Source organism: Botryllus schlosseri, unplaced genomic scaffold (genome assembly GCF_051294905.1).
Source record: "Botryllus schlosseri isolate E-star unplaced genomic scaffold, Bs_hap1 Bs17a, whole genome shotgun sequence".
In the NCBI taxonomy this organism is placed as follows: Eukaryota; Metazoa; Chordata; class Ascidiacea; order Stolidobranchia; family Styelidae; genus Botryllus; species Botryllus schlosseri.
The window spans coordinates 1,004,283-1,026,529 of record NW_027648626.1 but is presented as its reverse complement, the minus strand read 5'-3'; the positions used below and the strand labels follow the sequence as shown (position 1 = coordinate 1,026,529).

The following is a 22,247-nucleotide window of genomic DNA, read 5'->3' as shown; positions in this document are numbered from 1 at the left end:
GGCTGATAATGGCAATTTACGCGTATTGAGAGGCCTAATAGTTGGACATCGTGTCGGACCTAGAATTGTTTGAATTTACTTTTATATCAACGTTTATGATCATTGGAGTATATGAAAACCAGATTGGTCCTCGGGAAACTGTCCGGGGTATTGCTAAATGAACTTTGAAAATGGTACATAGGCGCGGCTGATAATGGCAATTTACGCGTATTGAGAGGCCTAATTCGAAGTGATAGTTGGACATCGTGTCGGACCTAGAATTGTTTGAATTTACTTTTATATCAACGTTTATGATCATTGGAGTATATGAAAACCAGATTGGTCCTCGGGAAACTGTCCGGGGTATTGCTAAATGAACTTTGAAAATGGTACATAGGCGCGGCTGATAATCGCAATTTACGCGTATTGATAGGACATATTCAAAGTGATACCTAAAAATGTCCCAATTTACTTTTATCTTAAAGTATATAATTAGATGAGTATATTAGAATCAGAGTGGTCCTTGGAAAACGGTCCTGGATGATTTTATTTGAAATTGGAAAAACATGTAGACGCGCTACTCATCAGCGCAATTCATACATGACTTTTTTTTTATCGATGTGTATATGATTCCTGTTGACTTAAAACGACAGTGCTAGTTTAATAAGCTATATCCTAATCGATGAACTAGTTATAATAGTCCTACTATTGTAGATTTAGCACATTTTGTATTTTCATGTTCATGGTGACTCATTTTTTATTTCCGTTTATATGAAAATCGTGCTACGATGATAGCAGTAAGATAGCTTAACAACAGGGGTTAAACCCGCTCAGAGGCCAAACGCCAGACGCCAAACGCCGCGCGGCGGCCAAATGTCTATACGGCGTTTGGCGGCTGAACTGGTGACGCTAGATGGCGTTCGGCGGCTACAGTTTTGAGACGCCGAGTGGCTATACGGCGTTTGGCGTCCGAAATGTGAGACGCCGTATAGCTACTTGGCGTCTGAATTTGTCTAGCGTATAGGAAACTATTTGAGGGTGGTAACGCTCACGAAGGATTGCTAAAGGGTCGAAGTTGGGAGCTTTAACGCCGACAAACAAAAGATGTCTGCTACACTATGGTAGACGTCTTTCGATGCTTATGATTACCGAGTTTCCTTGCACTTGCAGCAATGACAGCGATTGCTCTAGCTGAGGATTTGACACACCTCATTAGAAATTTAGAATCATAACAGTTCAAGAACTTAATTGTGGTGGCGAAATCAAAACGTTAAAAACGTCAGAAAAGCTAGATGAGCATATCGAGGTGGTACACTGGGCTCATTGTGTACCTCACACTCCGCTCACACTGTCGACAACGAAGTGCAAGGTACAATTAAATAGTATATTCATATTGAAATGAACCCGAATATTTTCGGCTGACACTCGTCAGGGGTAATCGTCAGCAACTAGTAGAGAATTGGAAAGAACATTGTATATCAACAGTCGTATCACAAAATATGACGTCACCAGCATGAAATTTCGAATGAGAGAACGTTCAATGTACTATTTTTAGGTGATACACGAACTCCTTTTGTTGACAGAGTTTTGGTTGGTGTATTTTGATAAAAGTTGATTCCAAGGCACACAAATGGAATTGTGAACGACCTCGACCTACGATTCGAAATCGGTCGTCTCGATAATTATTCGCACAAATCGGATTATCCAACAGATGTTTGCCGATGGCAGAATTAATGGCCTTTGATCGATCAGCATCAATCTTAAGTGGATGAGTTAGGGTGAGCTTTTCACATCGCGTGACGCACGTGTTCTGATAAATCTGGGGACATGTTGGTTTATGCGGTCCTGCAGACGTCTTGACGTTCTTCCCACGTAGCCACAATCACAGTGGCACCTATATTCGTACACTACATTACTTTGTTGAAGTGCAGGAAGCACGTCTTTGCGTGTTGAAGGGAGCAGTTGTGTTGTTGTAAAAATCACATTGGTTTTGACTGTATCGTAACATTTACCGACAGCAGAAATCAATTGTTTTTCAAAGCGGGTGGAAATGGGGCCAATCCAAGGTAGATGGATATAAACATCTTTTATTGTTCGTGCGGTGGGCTCTGCTCGTTTTTCTGCGTTGAATTGCGTTAATTTCCTCTCCATGCCGCGGCTGATGACGTGTTCAGGGTAACCGTTATCAAGTAAGATTTTTCGGATGTAGTCAAGTGCAAGGTGTGTAAAGATTTTACCCGAGTGATTCCTCAGTGAAGAATCTCTACCTGATTGTGATTTAGGGGTAATTGACTGAGTGTTAAAAAGCTTGATATTATCATGGCTTGCGATTACTTGAAAACTGGAATTCTAATTTAACCTGGTACTTTCCCATTTTCGTGTGGACATAATTAAACTAGTTCATGTTACACATGATCGATTTGATGGCGCCGATTTGATTGGGGGAAATTTTTCCTTCAATAGCAAGAGTTTCTTCTATTCTAACATTATACCCTATAATCCTACAGGGTTGGTGCGATGAAATGCAAAATAAGGTCAAAAACATGCAAAATAAGGTCAGTCGCGACATGCAAAATAAGGTCAGTCACATGCAAAATAAGGTCAGTCGCGACATGCAAAATAAGGTCAATCCGCGCATAAATCCAAATCCATACTTCAATTCCAAATCCAACTCTTTTTCTTATGAAAACGAAATTCAAAATATCTTTCCGGTATAGTAGCCTACTTTCAACAGTAAAATTCCTTATCTATATCCTAAATCTTAAGATGTTTCAATCAAAAGATAATCTTGATTACGAAGTCAGTCGCATGTAGAATATTATTATCAGTCCGCGCATAAATCCAAATCCATATTTCATTTACAAATCCAACTCTTTCTCTTATGAAAAATGAATTTAAAATATCTTTCCTATATAGTAATTTCATGATTGAGATTCCTCATCTATATCCTAAAGCTGAAGATGTTTCAACAAAATATAATCAGACGATTATTAAGATCACGAGATGATTAGTCGCATCTAGAATATTAACAGTCCGTGTATAGATCCAAATATTTACTTCAAATCCAACTTTTATCTTGTGCCACTGACCCTATAGTCTGCAATCTGCATGTGGCGACTGACCGTATTTTGCATGTGACTGACCTTATTTTGCATATGCGACTGACCTTATTCTGCATGTCGCGACTGACCTTATTTTGCATGCGACTGACCTTATTTTGCACGCGACTGACCTTATTTTGCATGTGACTGACCTTATTTTGCATGTCGCGACTGACCTTATTTTGCATGCGACTGACCTTATTTTGCATGTGACTGACCTTATTTTGCATGTCGCGACTGACCTTATTTTGCATGCGACTGACCTTATTTTGCATGTGACTGACCTTATTTTGCATGTCGCGACTGACCTTATTTTGCATGCGACTGACCTTATTTTGCACGCGACTGACCTTATTTTGCATGCGACTGACCTTATTTTGCACGCGACTGACCTTATTTTGCATGTGACTGACCTTATTCTGCATGTCGCGACTGACCTTATTTTGCATGCGACTGACCTTATTTTGCACGCGACTGACCTTATTTTGCATGTGACTGACCTTATTTTGCATGTCGCGACTGACCTTATTTTGCATGCGACTGACCTTATTTTGCATGTGACTGACCTTATTTTGCATGTCGCGACTGACCTTATTTTGCATGCGACTGACCTTATTTTGCATGTGACTGACCTTATTTTGCACGTCGCGACTGACCTTATTTTGCATGCGACTGACCTTATTTTGCACGCGACTGACCTTATTTTGCATGTGACTGACCTTATTTTGCATGTCGCGACTGACCTTATTTTGCATGCGACTGACCTTATTTTGCACGCGACTGACCTTATTTTGCATGTGACTGACCTTATTTTGCATGTCGCGACTGACCTTATTTTGCATGCGACTGACCTTATTTTGCATGTGACTGACCTTATTTTGCATGTCGCGACTGACCTTATTTTGCATGCGACTGACCTTATTTTGCATGTGACTGACCTTATTTTGCATGTCGCGACTGACCTTATTTTGCATGCGACTGACCTTATTTTGCATGTGACTGACCTTATTTTGCATGTCGCGACTGACCTTATTTTGCATGCGACTGACCTTATTTTGCATGTGACTGACCTTATTTTGCATGTCGCGACTGACCTTATTTTGCATGCGACTGACCTTATTTTGCATGTGACTGACCTTATTTTGCATGTCGCGACTGACCTTATTTTGCATGCGACTGACCTTATTTTGCATGTGACTGACCTTATTTTGCATGTCGCGACTGACCTTATTTTGCATGCGACTGACCTTATTTTGCATGTGACTGACCTTATTTTGCATGTCGCGACTGACCTTATTTTGCATGCGATTGACCTTATTTTGCATGTGACTGACCTTATTCTGCATGTCGCGACTGACCTTATTTTGCATGCGACTGACCTTATTTTGCATGTGACTGACCTTATTTTGCATGTCGCGACTGACCTTATTTTGCATGCGACTGACCTTATTTTGCATGTGACTGACCTTATTTTGCATGTCGCGACTGACCTTATTTTGCATGCGACTGACCTTATTTTGCATGTGACTGACCTTATTTTGCATGTCGCGACTGACCTTATTTTGCATGCGACTGACCTTATTTTGCATGTGACTGACCTTATTTTGCATGTCGCGACTGACCTTATTTTGCATGCGATTGACCTTATTTTGCATGTGACTGACCTTATTCTGCATGTCGCGACTGACCTTATTTTGCATGTGACTGACCTTATTCTGCGTGTAGCGACTTTATTGCGACCTTATTTTGCATATCACCAAGACATATAAATTCAGGGACTGGTGTACAATTTTCGTCATGTTTCACGTGTAATATATGTACGGCGTGACCAATCTGCTTCCACTCAAGTCTAGTTCAATATATTTTAAGAAGTGGTTGTGTTGTTCATGCGCGAAATTTGAGGGCACATAGTCGCTCATATAACGATTTCGTCACAGTAAATATAGCGCAGCAATGCGTTTTGAATTCTACGATCTACCACATTTTCAGTTGCCTTCATAATGGCGTGAAATGTCACCCACACAATTTTAGTTTCAATTTGGATCATCCGTATTGTTTAAATATGACAATAAACGGAGTAATTAGTCCAGAGGTGGTCAAAGTAGTCAAGAAAGCTACTCAAGTAGAAGTAGAAGTAGCGACGGAAAAATCTACTCAAGTACAAGTAGAAGTACTTTTCCATGAGCACCCTAAAACTACTTGAAGTAGAAGTAGAATTGACTGACTTTAAAAGTACTCAAGTAAGTAAGTAGTTGTGAAAACGATCCTAATTCGTCCACATGGATTGTAAAAAGGTTCAAATTGAGCTATGCGAAAGGTGACGAGCTTGATTCATATTGATGCATACCAGCAGGTATCCAATTTTCGATAGCATAAGCATTCGTCCACATCATGGGAAGAAAATATAGGATTGATATGGAAATTCTATACTTATCCTCTGTTTTCTCGAACGGCACGTTTTAGAAAATAGCATGGTATGGCGCCATCCCCCATATTATAAGGTCCGTAGTTTAGTCGAAGAGCAATACGGAGAAGTTGTATAGGATACGGTGTAAACACTTTGCACGATTAGTAAACGTTAATAGAAAATATGGTGGACCGTAAAAATGCGATATTGTGTAGCTTTATTTCCGGAAATTAAAGGCATTACTACACTTGCTTTTATACTTCAACATGTATGTTATCCAGATAAAAGAACGGATTTTAATTATAATTTAAAGTATATGATACTCGGAATTGAAAATGAAACATAAATTCTACTTCTAATAGCGAGACACGTTTTTCATGCCTTTAGTCCAGAAAGTTTCAAAGGTGGTATGTCAAAACAGCTCTAAAACTAACAAAAAATGTTGGAGTCCACTTTGCCAGGATAGGACACGCTATGCGCATGCCAGATTACGATATGACAAGTAAATGCTAAATTGCGAAACATCAGTTTCAAACGTTTTGATGGTCCACATATACTGTGATGAATTATTTCGTATGAGCGAAGGGGGACAATGTGCTGGTGTGAACGCATGGATATCTAGATATCTAATTCTAGATATCCCTGTGTGAACGGAACCACGCCAACCCGCTACCTATATTATATTCATCGGTACTTCCGTGAAATCATACTGGTAACTCCGTAACCATTGCGCGCGAAGCGCGGCGAAAATTCTGGGCTTTACTCAATTTTTATGAAAATTAAATGTTGATACTCCGTGAAAACAGCCCCGAAATTCCTCAGGCTATCTCCCTGATTGAAAGATTGAACTACTTCTACTTGACAAACTGAAAATAGCGAAACGTAAGTAAGTAGATCACAAAATATTACGAAGTAGAAGTAGCGAAAATCAAATCTACTTGAGTAAGTACCAGAAGTAGAGGATAACTACTTGAGTACTTCGAAAAAGTAGAAGTACTTCTGCCACGCAAAATGATTCGATACGACTCAACGTGACATCGCAATCTCAAATCAGCGGCGAAAGTACCGGGAAAAAGAACAAAGGGAAGAAGAAGAATGAAACCAATTTCAGTGTTCAATCTCTCAAGCCAAATCATTTTCGTGAACTCTTTTCTGGGTTGATGAAAGTCCTGGAAAAACCCTTGGCGGAAGATTTATTTGAAGCAGACCTCAGTGTCGAAGATAGCGGTGAAAACACAACGTTGACGGCCGGCCAGGCCCTGTTCATCTTGCTAGATTTGAGGAGAAAGGTGTGCTATAAACTGCCGGCTCGCAGCGAGGAGAAACGTATGCCATTTTTGTTGCCGGTTTCCAGTCACGGATTTGAAGAGTTAGATAAAGTTTCGGAAGATGAATTCGGACACATGGTATGCAATCTCATTCCGAGCTTGTGCAATCACCTTGAAAGTGTGAGCGGCGTTTTTGAAGAGAAGAGACAGGAGTGTCTCGGTCCCAGAAATCGTCGAGTATTGATCCAATGCTACGAAAATACACTCGAAGTTATATTTCATGGATTGTCTTGGAGAGGATTGAGATCGGATCTTCCGTTATTGAAACGTGTGCTGTACAGTATCGTACGTAGGTTTTCTTCTGAACTCACCGAAGACTCGTCGATCAGGAATCTTATCAAAGAATGTGTTGATTATTTGAAGAACTTTAAAAACACAATAGCAGATTGCTCCCTTCAGTCTAGAGTAGGTTTAATGAAGATATTATTCTTGCTGGCAAGTTTTGAATCGAACAACCCCAACGAAGAGGTGGCGTCCATGTTGCATTCGTTTTCAACGTCAATGTTGAAGGTGGACTGGGGTCTATGCTTGGATCAGTCTCTCTCTGCTGGAAAGACAAACGAGTTGCTGACAAGCCTGTTGAAAATGAATGTGCAGACCGCGGACGATGTGTTGAAGTGTGCCGCACATTTTGTCGACGAAGGTCTATGTAAGCTAGGCGCCGAGGACAACAGTTATCCGAATTTCCAAAAATCCAATTCTCACGTACTGTACTGCGGGCTTTTGGAAATCATGGCCGATCAAACTAGCAAAATCCCTGCCTTGAAAGCGAGGGATGAGGAATCCGTTAGTATTGAAATATTGTTGAAATGGAAAGATTGTATGAAAGTCATCGGTGTTATTGGGAGGCTGTTGCGCGAATATCACTCCAGACAGAATGTGCTTTCGTCCCTGAAAAGCGGTAAAGTAATCATTGAAAACTTCATCAAAAACGGCATGCCCATTTGTGAAAAGCTATTTCATCAATACCAAGACGATATCGTCGGCACGTTGAAGCACCTTCAGCTTTCGACGCGCCAATTGCAGCATCTCACCTGCCATTCGAAAGTGACGCAAGACGTGGTCTTAGCGAAGCACGTGCCGCCTCTCAAAAGGTGTTTGGAATCCCTGTTGTTCAGCGTGAAGGCCATGTTGACTGCTCACGATTGTCAAGAGGCTTTCTGGTTGGGAAATTTGAAAAATCGGAACATACAAGGCGAGGAGATTTTGTCGCAACTCACTCAACAGAGGAGTTCGCAAGAAGATCTTGACGCTACTCCTGAATATGAGGAAATGTCGTACAGCGAGAGTTGCTGATGTTCCAACTCTTCAACAGAGGCACTGTTCTTTAACGGATTCTGCTTCAAATCCATCTGTTATGAAACAGGCATCGATTTTTCTGGAACTATATTTACTTATGTTTTTAGTTCTGTGCAGAATATTTTCTGCATCCTACACATGTATAGTGTATACATGTCGATTTGAAGCTTCATTTCTTGCGTTAAATGAAAGCTGGATAGACTCCTGACCATGCTTGCTCGCCCTTTGTTTCATGCTGAGACGAAGATACACTATATTGAAATTCATGACACCCCTGGGCCCTGGCATTGCCTAAAAACAGTAGGGCACCAATCATTTATTGCTCGCCCAAATCTGTCGTATTTCTGCAATTACAGCTCACATGAAATATTCTTTGTTCTTCGCAAGGCAATGTCTGTTATTTATTTGCATCCCATATAGTTGAGTCTGGCAGTCATTTCTTGTGTATGTTGAACTTCCCATTTCTTCTCTAAACCTATCGCATTCAAGAGTGTAACTTTGCTTTTCTGCCATCCAGGCACTGCCGGGCTATGTGATAAACTGATCGTATGTGACGAGGTACTAAGAGGGCTCTTCGAGGCAGACCCTAGAAAGTTCAGAGTCACAGTATCTGATATATTCATGTTTCATGCAACAAAGACGTGTTATTGAGTAGTGTCTGATAGCGACAGGGTTAATTTGGCACCACCCTTGGTCAATGGTGATGTTATGAAGCTTATCCTATAAGGCAGGGTCCGCAAACAACGGAATTTTGGGAAAAATGTCAGATTGGTCGGCTGAATTCAATAATTAACCGCTAAAACACTGACGACGGAATAAGTTTGCAAATGTTTATTCTCCGTTTGTTTTAGTGGTAATCTGGCGTTAACGTTGTGAGGAATGCAACAGATCCAACTGTCAACGCGGACATTAGAAGTTGGTATTTTAATATTAAAACGCGATTAGGGTTTCTATGTCTGTCTTGGACCTTTCGAGTGAGAAGTGATACATTGGTGCGACCAAATGCATTTTAATTGTACTTTTTTGTTACTAATTTACTATCCATGCGACCTCCATAATATAACAGTTTCGCTTTGGCTTTTTTGCTTCTGCGAATAACTACTTTTTGGTTAGAAAAGCCTAGCTACCAGGGGCGAGCTCGAATCGGGCCCCAAATTATTTCGTGAATTAACATAAATCATGGGTAGTTTTGTTGAGGGATGGGTACCCAATAATCAAGATATATGCAATATTAAATCGCTCGCAGCGCGAATAAATTTTGAAAAGTCGCAAAAGCTTTCAAAAAATACTCCATAATTTATGTTAATTCACGAAATAATTTGGGGCCCGATTCGAGCTCGCCCCTCCTCAATTGGGGGTTTGGGGTGCGGCAATTACGGTCCTGAGCAGCCCGGCGATATAATCAAGTTACATATCCTTGGTCGAATGCCTTGCCACAATGTAAAACGTTAGAGAAATAATATTTGAAAAATGACCCGGCGTCATAAAGACGAAGTCTAAATTTTCAGGGGGCATTCTTTCCTTCACAGATTAGGTTTCTTCGCTATTAATCAATTACAATATCCTGTAGATCAGGGGCGGGCAACATACGGCCCGCGGGCCGGATCCGGACCGCGGACAGCTTTCCGTCTTACATGATAATATGGCCCGCGGCCCCAGTCTGCCGAGACTCCCCACTACTTGCTTACTACGTCAAATTTTAGTGACTGTAAGTTATTATATACGGGTATGCGCAGCGTTGCGAGAGTGGAGCTTACGCGTAAGTTCGTCGAAGCGAGAAGACTTGCATTTTCGGAATTTACAATGCACTCAACCCTCATGTCGTCTGTGGCAATCATGATTTTTTGTCGACTACAATGGTCACTTACACCAGGCTGATATTTCTTATTTTCGATTCCTGGGATCCCCACTGGATCAGATTATTATTATATAGATAACTCAGCAATAGGATCGAGACCAGACGAAACGTAAAACCGGTATCATCGGCTTCTGTATCAGCATCAGCTTAGTACGATAAAAGGTAAATAAGGAGAAACTTAAAGCAACTAGTGATGAAAATGAATGACACAAGTCCATAAGCAAGTCCACATTCGGTTGTGACGTCATAATGAATGATACTCGATTACTCGACTCGACTCGAAGCATATTACGTGATTCAGAATCGAATCACTCAGGTACTCGATTTTGCCCAGCCCTACTTGTAACACGGCACACTTCTAGGCTTTTTGCACCGCATATGCCAGGGGTCGCCAACTCAAACCGGGCCGCAGGCTACCTTTCAAATTTCGTAGAGGACACGGGCCGCATGAATTCAATATCGAGATAAATTATGCCACACAGTTGAACAACGACGCTATCGTCACCTACTCAACCCTAATGAATTGATATCTTGGTAAATTAGGGTTACCGGGCTTATCGAACGCCTTTAAATCGTAATTAGGGATTGCACCGTGTGTTGGTTGATCAGTAGGGCGATTTTTTTTTACCTAAAAAACGTAAGATTTTGACCTAAAAAATCCAAATTTTGACATTTTTTGACCTTAAAAAACTAAATTTTGACCAAATTTTGACCTAACGTATGCAAATTAGGTGTTTTCCCAAAAAATGTTAGAATTTTACTACGTATCCTCATTTTTGGTTTGAATTGTCTGTCCTTTACGAAGTAGTTTTCCCTGAAAAACTTGTTTGACTCAAAAACTGACAAGTTTTTACATGACGAAATATTATTTTAAGAAAATTTAGCCCTATGATGAATTCCAGTACATGATGTACTATGGTGAAAATAATTAAAAATTGTTGTAGTACAACGAAATATACTTTCCGGCATTCTCAGCAGGGATATCTAGATATCTAGTTCTAGATATCTCTGATTCACGGGTAAAAAGTGTCTGTCTTTACCAAGTAGCTTGCCAAGGATGAAGATGTGGCGAGATAACGTAGTGGGATAATTCACAGCTACAACACCAATGGGTTTTAGGTTCTCGTCCGACCCAGGTCGACTCCAGAATTCCTACCCAAGTGCTCCAGAATTCCACCCAGGTTTTGAAGGTTTATCTAGGTTCCTCCTCGCCATCTCATCCGCGTAAGCGGTGTCTTACGAAAAGCATAGAAGTGGGCCGTGCTACAAATCGGCAGATACGGAATCGAAAATAAGGAATATCGGCCTGGTGTAAATGACCATTGTAGTCGACAAACACCAACAACAGCAAGAAGAATGGAGAAAGAACGTTCAACTGTAGCAGCTATTGGCTGGCAACACTGAAGTTGTGCGTGCGTACACTGGTGACACACCGTGTTGCTTCATTCTGACAATGGTGTACATCTCAATTTTTGTAAGAACCATGCAATGCCCACGCAGTCTTGCTTCACTTAGAATATTGCGGTAAGTTTAGCATAACACCGTGTCAACGTATTTGTTTCATTTGACTGTTTATGATTCACAATGAGCAGACAATGCGCCGTCTGCCACTGTAGGCCTATAAAGTAGGCTACAAACTGTAAAATGTCAAACGATAAGTTCACTGATTGTGCAAAATCTACGATACAAATAAAATGCAGGTTGCGAAAAATTCTGTCAATTTTGACATTTTTTGACCTAACGCTAAAATTTTGACCTTATTTTGACTTTTTTTGACATGTCAAAAAAAAATCGCCCTATTGATCAGATATCAGCAGACATGGCGGCGCCCGTATGACAATGTTATTCTCAAATACTCATTGTCTTCGCCATTAGAGGCGAGAAATCCTCGTCGTTAGAGGCGAGAAATGGCTTTGAATTGACATTGCTGTCGTTAAAATACATTCATTAAATACGATTTATTCCTTGTATATGTGGATAAATGGGCGAATAATGTATCGATTAAGCAATCCGGCCCGCCAAGTACTTAATTTTCCTAAATCCGGCCCGCCGACTGGAGAAGTTGTCCGCCCCTGCTGATAGATTCCTTTGAGCCTGTGACAGTGGAAAACTTAAATAATTTGACTGTATGGTGTTCCAACGACTATCATATCTCTCGTGCCTTTTTACTTTTCAGCTGAAGCAACATTTGGTTACGTAGGAATAAAATACCTGGCAATGTATTGTCAAGATGTCGAAAGATGGCAGAAAGCGTGAATATTTTGTCATTTGCTGAGCATTCTCGTAATGTTATAGTTGTTGATCAGTTCATTTTATTTAGCGTTCATGATTTACTAAATAGTTCTGGCCTAAATTTCAAAACTAGTGTATTTTTTGTCGATCACTATCGAGCTTTTGGCAATGTCTGTTACGTCGCTTTGGATATTAGAAGAGAATGCACCATCGAAATACGTGATTCTTTTTGTTTGCCTGAGTGGTCTAAAATTAATATGTTCTTGCCCTTCTATACTAATCGACTAGATTCTGGATACTCGGACACGCGAGGATACCTTGAAACGAATACGCCGACAGGCAAGCAAAGCAATCGATACATAAAATAACAATCCAGTGTCTTCCAAACTTTTTTGAGCTACCTGGACAGCGCCCCCCCGACCACCACGTCCAAACAATAACACGAAACGTGGCGGGCAATTATCACAGCTTATAATGAAACGGATGATGCTGGTGCGTTATTATCATCATCCTCGTCGTCATATTAGGTTTGAGGCTTGATAAGATCAATTTCATTCTGAAATCTCAAGCCTCCACGTCCCGTACTGTCAAGTCGGTTTCTGCTTTGTGTCAGAAACTTTGTCATTATTTTGTCCGCAAGAACATGCGGATATTGGCATATTTGCACCTGCGTGATATTGGCATTTGCTATTGCGCTTCGCATAGGTCAGTGGTTCCCAACCTTTTTCGACCCATCGCCCCCTTTTCAAGGTCAACACCAATCATCGCCCCCCAAAATTTTGTGCACCGATAATTGGGCATACAGACTGTAATCACCGGCGGGTTGACTAAAAAAAAAAAAGGTCATCTTTCACCGCTCAGAGCTGAGAGATGACTAAAAAAAAAAAAAAAAAAAAAAAGGTCAGCCGTTTTGACGCGTCATCGCCCCCCTATCGCCCCCTTCGCTATTTTCGCCCCCCGTCGCCCCCTTTGTCCATTTTCGCCCCCCTATCGCCCCCTTCGTCATTTTCGCCCCCCTAGATCGCCATTTTGTCTATGACGTCAGAACGTCCTTCTTTACAGGCTAGCAGCCGGTTGCTTCCCCTGCGTACCTCACTGCATACGATCATCACAGCATTCACAATTGATCTGATCTGATATAATTAACTTCAGCCAATGATGGGCGTATCATCATAAATCACATGTGTGACTTGCCCTCACGCGATACCCCTGAGACTTTCTTAGTTTACCGCTGACACTGGTCATACAGGTCCTGACACTGGTTATACAGGTTAAGAACCAATGCTTTAGACTAGCCATTCCCCATGTCCCAACCTGCATGTGTCAGGACGCAAGTCCGTTGCGACTCTTGCGAGTCGTCATTTACTTATATTTCTATTCCAAACATACATTTGCGATCATTCACTACTGGTAATTAGGGTTGGGCACAATGATTCGAGTATTCGAATCTGAATCGAGTAATTATTTTAATTCGTATCGTAGCATACGAAACATAGTACAAAGCTACGAAGGTTACTGGATGTAGCACATTTTTGAAGTCATGATCATCCCATAGCAATTATCACAAGGTGAAATGAATTCAGTAGGGTCGGAATAATACCAAAGTATCTTTAATGTGATGGATAACAGACAACAGACATATTTGAACCTTGACATCTTATATACTGTTATTATGTCATAATGAGTGATACTCGAATACTCAACAGGAATCATAATACGCGATCCGGATTCCAGAATCGCCCAACCCTACTGGTAAAACATCGTCGGAACTAGGAAGCAGTTGAGATGAACTGTGGAGTATACGAATATTCGCTGTACGCCTACTTGATACGAACTGTCGCGTTCAACAGTAGGCCTTCGGTGCTGCAGCACTCTACGACTTCATTGATATCTAGATATCCCTCCCGCACCTGCACGGCTTGTATATATCGTTACGGCTACTTAACACTGTGGCATCATGCTGCGGTTTGTAAGCCTAATTTGATTTCGTCTTTTTTTTTAGCCGACTCCTTCACGTTTACTTTAGTCGCCGACGAGTTTCGACTGGTTTTGACCGCGCTTTTGCGAACCTTGCTCGCGTCCTTGACAAAGTGCCGTTTCGATTTTCTTTTGCTGCGTAATTTCTCAACTATTTTCGAATTTCCTTTACTTTTCTTCATTGCCGCCAGTCTGTTCGATGGGTTTATTGATAAAGGCGGAGTCGCACCTCCCGATTGTACCGGTACGCTAGCAGAGGTGGTCAAAGTAGTCAAGAAAGCTACTCAAGTAGAAGTAGAAGTAGCGACGGAAAAATCTACTCAAGTACAAGTAGAAGTACTTCTTCCATAAGCAACCTAAAACTACTTGAAGTGGAAGTAGAATTGACTGACTCTAATAGTACTCAAGTAAGTAAGTAGTTGTGAAAACAATCCTAATTCGTTCACATGGATTGTAAAAAGGTACAAATAGAACTATGCGAAAGGTGACAAGCTTGATTCATATTGATGCATACCAGCAGGTATCCAATTTTCGATATGTTTTCCATAAATTAAAGGCATTACTACACTTGCTTTTTTACTTCAACATGTATGTTCTCCAGGCAAAAGAACTGATATAAATTATAACTCAAAGTATATGATACTGGAAATTGAAAGTAAAATGTAAATACTACTTCTAAAAGTGGAACTTGTAGCCTATTTCATGCCTTTAGTCAGGGTTGTAATGACTTGACTCGAGTGAGACTCGAGTCACGATTTTTTGATGACTCGACTTGACTCGAGTCATTTTCTTAAAAATGAAAAATGACTCGACTCGACTCGAGTCAATTTGTGTATTGACTCGACTTGTACTCGAGTCATTGCGCATGACTCGGAGTCCGAGTCGAGTCATTTTTCGTACCAAGTCACATTACTCGAGACTGGGTCTACCAAGACAGGCATTTCATTGTAATTTCGAAGAATACGAAAGTTATCAGATCACACTATAATTATTTTGTCTATCAGTACTAATACTTGAAAATGTTACCAGAAACTGTTATAAGTGAGGTAAATTAGCATATTGTAAATGCGAACCATTCGATATCACCAAACAGAGTATTAAAAAGTGGGTTTAACAAGACTTAAACTGGAAACAGAGCAGTCAACACAATGACTTGGACTCGGACTCGAGTCAAAACACTATGACTCGGACTCGACACTCTACTCCGTGACTTGGACTCGAACTTGACTCGGTACTGAATTGAAAATGACTCGAGTTAAAACTATAAAAGTGAGATTGACTTGTGACTCGGAACCTTGTGCCTTGGTTACAGCCCTGCCTTTAGTCCAGACAGTTTCAAAGGTGATATGTTAAAACAGCTCTAAAACTAAAAAAAAATCAGAGTCCACTTTTCCGGATTAGGACACGCCGTGGACATGCTAGATTACGATATGACAAGTAAATGCTAGATTGCGAAACATCAGTTTCAAACGTCATGGATTAGCCGTATATACTGTAATGAATTATTTCATATGGGCGAAGGACGACAATGTGGTGTAAACGGAACCACGCCAGCCCGCGACCTAAATTATTTTCACCCAAACGTTCGTGAAATCATACTGGTTACTCCACATCCACTGCGCACGAAGCGCGACGAAAATTCTGGGCTTTACTGGTTGGTAGTTTTGACATTTTTAACGGCTTGCTTTCGATCGGAATTTCCTGAATGGACTCCTTTCCGATGGCAGCAATTTTGAGCGCATGTTTGCCTTTCTGGTGGGCTGTTTTCGGCTTTGACTTCTCAACTTCTTTACGTTTTCGCTTGCCCCCTCGAATCACGCGCATCGCAGGCCTGTGCTTTTTGCGTGAATCTGCTGACCTCTTGTGACGACGTGGGTCGCTCGCGCTAGTGCTGTCGTAGTAATATACGTAATATTCGGTCACGGCTGGACTGTCCCGTTTTGCTTTAGTAGCCGCATTCGGCGTCTTGTTGTTGTTGCGGGCATCTGAACGAATCACTAAGATGTAATCATACATGCATAAACTATTACTACTACTAAAAATGGTCTTTGGAACACTGCTGGTCCACAGAGGGGGTCAATTAAAGTGGCCATCGTCTGTAGCTAAAGTAGAAGTGACTGGCTGTACTAAAACCTGACGTACATGTAGAAGTAGCGATTTTTGAGTCTTCAAGACTACTTAAATGGAATTAAATAATGGAATGTCTGTTAGTTACTCGAGTTGTTAAGTTTCATAAAGTAGATTTAGTCAAATCGCATACTTTTGGTAGTTAAAAAGAGGTGAATACTTTCGCAATTGAAAGTTGTACGAATGCAAAAGTGCTAATGACACTCCAAATATGTGGAATCGCTGAAATTATAATCAGTTACCACGATACAGGGGATATTACATGCGGTTGTGATGAAAATCTCACTGAAATGTAAAGTTTGCAACAAAAATACCAAATATCAACGTCTTGTTATATCGTGTGCCTCTACGGCAGGGGTGGGCAAACTACGGCCCGTGGGCCGCATGCGGCCCGCAACACCGTTCTGTGCGGCCCGCGAGAGTCTAAGGAGACTTTTTTATTTAAATATTGATAAAATGCATACTAAAAATCGAAATAATGCGTAGAATTGGAGCATTTATATTTTATCTACACATAATATAAGCGTGTTTGAAGCTAACATGTAAGCCGTTTCCATGTCCAGGTTTCGATGGCAGAGTGACCATGTATTGGTTTCTGTGGTCTCTGGAACTGAACCAAAAGTGAAATTAGTAAACCTATGAACAGATCGCTGCTCACGGTTTTAAATTTCAATCCTTTTCCAAGAATCAAGACAACCGATCTTCCTATCTATAGCTTTGATAATTGGTTATTGAGGTCGACCAGCCTATGAAATCTCGCGTGTACGATATCATCAAAGCAATGTTTGGTTTGTTTTAAATAAACACATATATTATCTCCATGTTCTTACTATATAATCAAATACCAATATTGCGTTTTGGTTTATAATCCCATTTTATATAGTGCGGCCGCGAATTAATTCAGATGTTGAATGCGGCCCGCGAGCTCAAAAGTTTGTCCACCCCTGGTCTACGGCATATACACATACCTCCATTCTTGTCCCACCGGCGACGGAACGCGTTCATTGAGAATGTCACGACTAGAGACAGAAATACAATGCCACCGCGGCAATGCCTAGATTGCCTACGATCACCATCGGAGATAAGATGCTGGGATCTTGTGAGCCGTCGTTCTTTTTTTCCGCAGGCCCACGTTGGGAACCACTGGCATAGGTCAAATACGTGATTATGACGTCATGAATGACAACAAAATTTTTGGTCGCCTTCGGCGCGCTACGATTGTCGGATTGTTAGTCACGTGACTATCGCTTCTCTGCGCGTCACAGTTCGCAACAAAGTCGAATTTCGCATCTACTGAAGATTTTGTCTATGACGTCAGAACCGTCCCGAGGTTGGTGTTTAAATAAAAAATGACCAAGTCCGTAACGCGCCAATTTCGAGATGAGAATTTTATGATCTACGCAGTCAAACGCTTTTTTTAGGTCGAGAAAAATGCTACATCCCACATTTCGCTTCTCTGAGATATCATAGTACTGTTCGGCCACTGTTAGGAGGGCATGAGCGGTTTGGTGTTTGTTTCGGCAGCCAAATTGTTGAGGGGAAATGACAGACGAGGAATGAGGACAGGCGGGAGAGGAGCAACTTTTCGAATACAATCCCGATGCATGGGAGAACGGATATCGGACGGTAGTTGGTGACATTAGTTCTATCCCCAGCTTTGTGTACAGGGACTACTCTGGCTTTTTTTAGATAGCTTGGGTAGACTCCATTTTCTATCATGAAGTTGAAAAAATGGGCCATATATTGACCGATATGCAGGCTTATCATTTTTAAAAACCATGATGGGATTTGGTCATAGCCGTCGGCCTTGTGCGATTTCGAAAAAGTAATTCATATCTGCCTGCCTATGGTAATAGAACACAGTAATTTCTCGTGCCAATCCACAGAAATACTCATTTACTTACTGGAGAACGGCACATATGCATCATTCGTTTCATCACTTGATATACTGCAGCGGGGTCATTGACTGGTTTCACCCGTACCGAATATGTGGTCACGCCGGGTGTATCTGACGGCTGAAAATTTTGAATTTGTCTAAAAATGCAAAAAAAAAATTTTTTCAAATTTTTTTGCCAACCCCATGAAATTGTTGCGCTGTCTTCGAAAACGATGCAAAACAAATTTGACTCAATTCGAAGCCGTAGAAGTGGAGTTATTTCAGTTTTATCTTTGATGATTCTGGGATTATCCTTGATTGGTGGATCATCTCAGAATTATCATCAAAAAACTTGAATAACTCCGCTTCTGCAGCTTGGAATTGAGTAAAATTTGTTTTCCATCGTTTTTGAAGACAGCGCTACAATTTCATAAGGTTGGAAGGAAAATTTGAAAAAAAATTTTTTTTGCATTTTTAGGCAAATTCAAAATTTTCAAACTCTACGAAATCCGCGAATATTGGTTGGAATGAATTCAAATTTGGTGTGCGTCGTTTTTTAAGGCAACCTAACGATTTAATCAAGTAACCTGCAAGATTCAGGAAAAAAGGTTATTTTTGAACCACCCTAATGTAGGTGCAGAATTGCGTCTGAGCTATAACCATAGGAAAAATGTGCTTTCCTGAGGTATATTGCCTGGCTGTTTGCATGGCACTTCTGTCATCAAAATAACAGAACAAAGAAGAACAGAACATATATTCTGTTGCAAGGTAGCAATATCGAGTTTCTCAATTTGCAAGATGCAAAATTTGGTGGCAATATAAATAGTCACCGAGCCCCCCCCCCACCCCCCCATTAAGCATCAATCACATTAAAACAAAAATTAAGTTGCGCTTGCGACAAAATCACCCCGAAAAATTTATTGATATCAATTAATACATATCATCAGAGCTGAACAGAATTTGGATAAAGACAACAATTGCAGTGAAGCCAAGAACGTAAAACATACTCTTCGGAAAGCTAAATCCAAACAACCACAGAAACAGGAAAACCGTGAACAAACCAACAAGATTACGATAATGGGCCAGGAACCTCAAACTCAACCGCGGCTCGAGTCGTTTATTCACCCTATACCGCGTCGCGTCAATTCGCGGCACACAAAACCACCGACACGCTTTACCGACAAAAGTCCTTCGCTTGCACAATGCATCCATTTTCGATCGGTACTTCCTATTGAACATCGTCGACAGCGCGAAAAAAAATCGTACTAAAAAGGCGCACTCGTAACCGCAAATGGGCCACAGTTCAGGGTCGGTGTTGAGTGTGATTGGGAATTTAGGCAAGTTATTGCGTAGCTGATATCTCCCGGTAGGCGACAACAAAATGCGGCCATTTTCGTCCACATGCTGATCGGCTATCTCTGGCGACACAGGACGCCACAACTTTGGTACTGGAAGATCGAACGTATCAGACAAAAATGTCATGGCGTACTTCAAGTTCTGCTTTGTGTTTTCCGCGTCCGTTACCGAATTTCTATCAGAACTAGAATCGAGCAGTACGCCAAAAAATTTCAGAGTTTTGCTAGAAAAATCGTTTGTGTCACCCTCATCGGTACTATCTCTTAAAGTCTCGAGAATTTGGCTGATTGTGTACATCAGTTGAGCCACTATGTCTGTAAACTCGCGAGAAAACATGCCATCGTCAGAACTCACACTGTTAGGAGACGTCATCAGATAGCTACCGTAGGGTGTTGACATTTCGTGATTCGAATTTTCTTGCGCATCATCGATAAGCGTGATCAAGTTGGCCTGCTTGAATACTTTGGCAACGCGTGAAAGTAGAAAGGAATTCGCCGGGGTGCCGAGATTCGTGCATTTGAGTCTTTTGATAGCAGCTTGAAATAATGAAGAGTAAAACCGCAGATGTTGATAAACAAACCAGTACCAGTCATTGCTCACTGCCGCATCAGATCGAACAATTACATCTTTGCTAACGTACCTCCACGGTTGTATAAAGCTCAACCAAGTCTCGAGCACGACACGAAACGATTGGTCGCGAGGCCATATCTCAAAGCAGTGCAGCAGAAAATCGTATAACTTCGGCGCGAATTTATTCATGATGCCGGAATTGACCGGCTCCCAAAGCGATCCGGAACGAAGCTGCCTTATGTTCACCGTGTGGGCGTTGAAGAAAAAATGAACATGTGAAGGCGAATTGCGTGGACGTGATTCTGCGTCGGTTTTTTTCTTTCCATGGCGCCACCGATTTTGTTGAAATAATCTTCCATCCACAGCTTGGAAAAAAGCTGTGCCAGCACGTCGCAGCTCAAGGTTTCTCCGTGTGATGATGTGATTTTCGAAGCGTTATGCCAGATTCCAGATGGTTCACATGATGCACATCACAATACCACATATATCATGTAGATTGGACATATTTTCTTATAGGGAGAAGACTGGAAATACATAATAATTTATCGTGGTCCAAACCCTGGCACGCCTATATATCCGCATTGCACAGCGAAAACGATTACTCCGGTGTAACGGTATGAAAACACTACTAATCTGCTCATCCCCAATTTAAATTCACTCATCCAGAAATAGAAACATTCATTTTCATTAGACACGATGAAATATAGATCACTCGCAATACGCGATAAATATTAATGCCCGCAGACTTGCACAAACTACTGGATTTTCAAAAAGCGCAACTAGAACGCCCGAACAAATTGCCGAAAAGGGTCAGATTTTATCAGAGTCGGGGCCACTTAGGGGCATATCTCGAAATAACAATAGTGCGTAAATAGGGAAACTTTGGTGGATGACCGGTAGTCCCATTGATAGTTCATACAGCTAGCAAAGTATCCTGATGCCAGCGGAGAATAACTGACATCAGATGAAAGGGATACCGACAATCATAATTCTTGAAGATTGAGTCATCAAAAACACGCAGCATGCACTGTACAAGAGCGGAATAATTCTATTTGTAATTAGTCAGGAAGATCTGTAATCTAAAAATGGATTTTAAATAAAGTAATTTGAACGCTCTTTCCGATGATGTGTTAATTATCTGAATTGTAGGTGAGGCACACTCTTGAATCCGGCCTTGAATGTGGAATTTGCCATGCATTGAAATGGCCGCCAACAATGCCCGACAGCGCAATATAACGTATGTTTGGTCCTCGTGTTCGTAATTAAGCAGGACGATCTGGAATCTAGAAATTGATTTTAAATAAAGTAATTTGAACGCTCTTTCCGATGACGTGTTAATTATCTGAATTGTAGGTGAGGTACACTCTTGAATCCGGCCTTCAATTTGGAATTTGCCATGCATTGAAATGGCCGCCAACAAAGCCCGACAGCGCAATATAACGTAGATTTGGTCCTCGTGTTCGTAATTAAGCAGGACGATCTGGAATCTAGAAATTGATTTTAAATAAAGTAATTTGAACGCTCTTTCCGATGATGTGTTAATTATCTGAATTGTAGGTGAGGATTGGATTGGATTTCGCGGATTTTTCCAAGACAAGGATTTCTTCTACATCGTTCCCGAGTTGTGCAAAAGAAGGGTGAGCGTATGTACCTCTAACTGTGATGGTCGCAATTGCATCAGCCTTGTAACGTTCATTACCTAGCCAACTTGGACAACTAGGTAATTTTAGTTGACTAATTAGACTAATTATAGCCAAATGCCGGTAATATAATAATAATATAATTGGAAAAATGATTGTATGTTGTCATTTTAATTTTAATATAGTTTCTGGTTTACCTGGAAATACTATACAGGAAAACGGTATAGTGGTAAACGAGTCAAACCTAGTGTACAGGCATTTGCCATTATCTTTCTTATGTGAACACTTATTTGATATCAAGTAAATTTGATATTTGCATGCATTTATTTTATGAATTAAGTGATTTTGATTATAATCTAATTTCGATAACTTAAGTTATTTTTGCTTTGTGTTACAATTGTGTAGCTATAATTTTAATCTAGTTAGCAAAAGCTGATTAATGTCTCGTTACACAACTGTGATGACTAGAGCTGGCAAAATGATTTGCCTACTCAAAT

The 22,247-nt window shown here is 40.9% G+C and overlaps 2 protein-coding genes and 1 long non-coding RNA gene across 3 annotated transcripts in view; 2 read left to right on the top strand and 1 right to left on the bottom strand.

The window, feature by feature from the left end:
- The window catches only part of LOC145459648 (uncharacterized), a 333,482-nt gene that overhangs the window by 194,837 nt on the left and 116,398 nt on the right, over positions 1 to 22,247 (top strand). The window lies entirely within an intron of this gene.
- LOC145459718 (Fanconi anemia group D2 protein-like) lies at positions 5,081 to 8,142 on the top strand. Its single transcript, XM_080338270.1, has 2 exons — positions 5,081 to 5,085; positions 6,479 to 8,142. The coding sequence occupies exons 1-2, from the start codon at positions 5,081 to 5,083 to the stop codon at positions 8,109 to 8,111; spliced, it is 1,638 nt and encodes a 545-aa protein (XP_080194396.1). The 3' UTR covers positions 8,112 to 8,142.
- On the bottom strand, positions 18,819 to 20,546 carry LOC145459715 (sphingomyelin phosphodiesterase 4-like). The gene is given in 2 exon segments (XM_080338269.1): positions 18,819 to 20,388; positions 20,391 to 20,546. Coding segments are annotated over 2 exon segments (1,353 nt in total). The 5' UTR covers positions 20,470 to 20,546; the 3' UTR covers positions 18,819 to 19,114.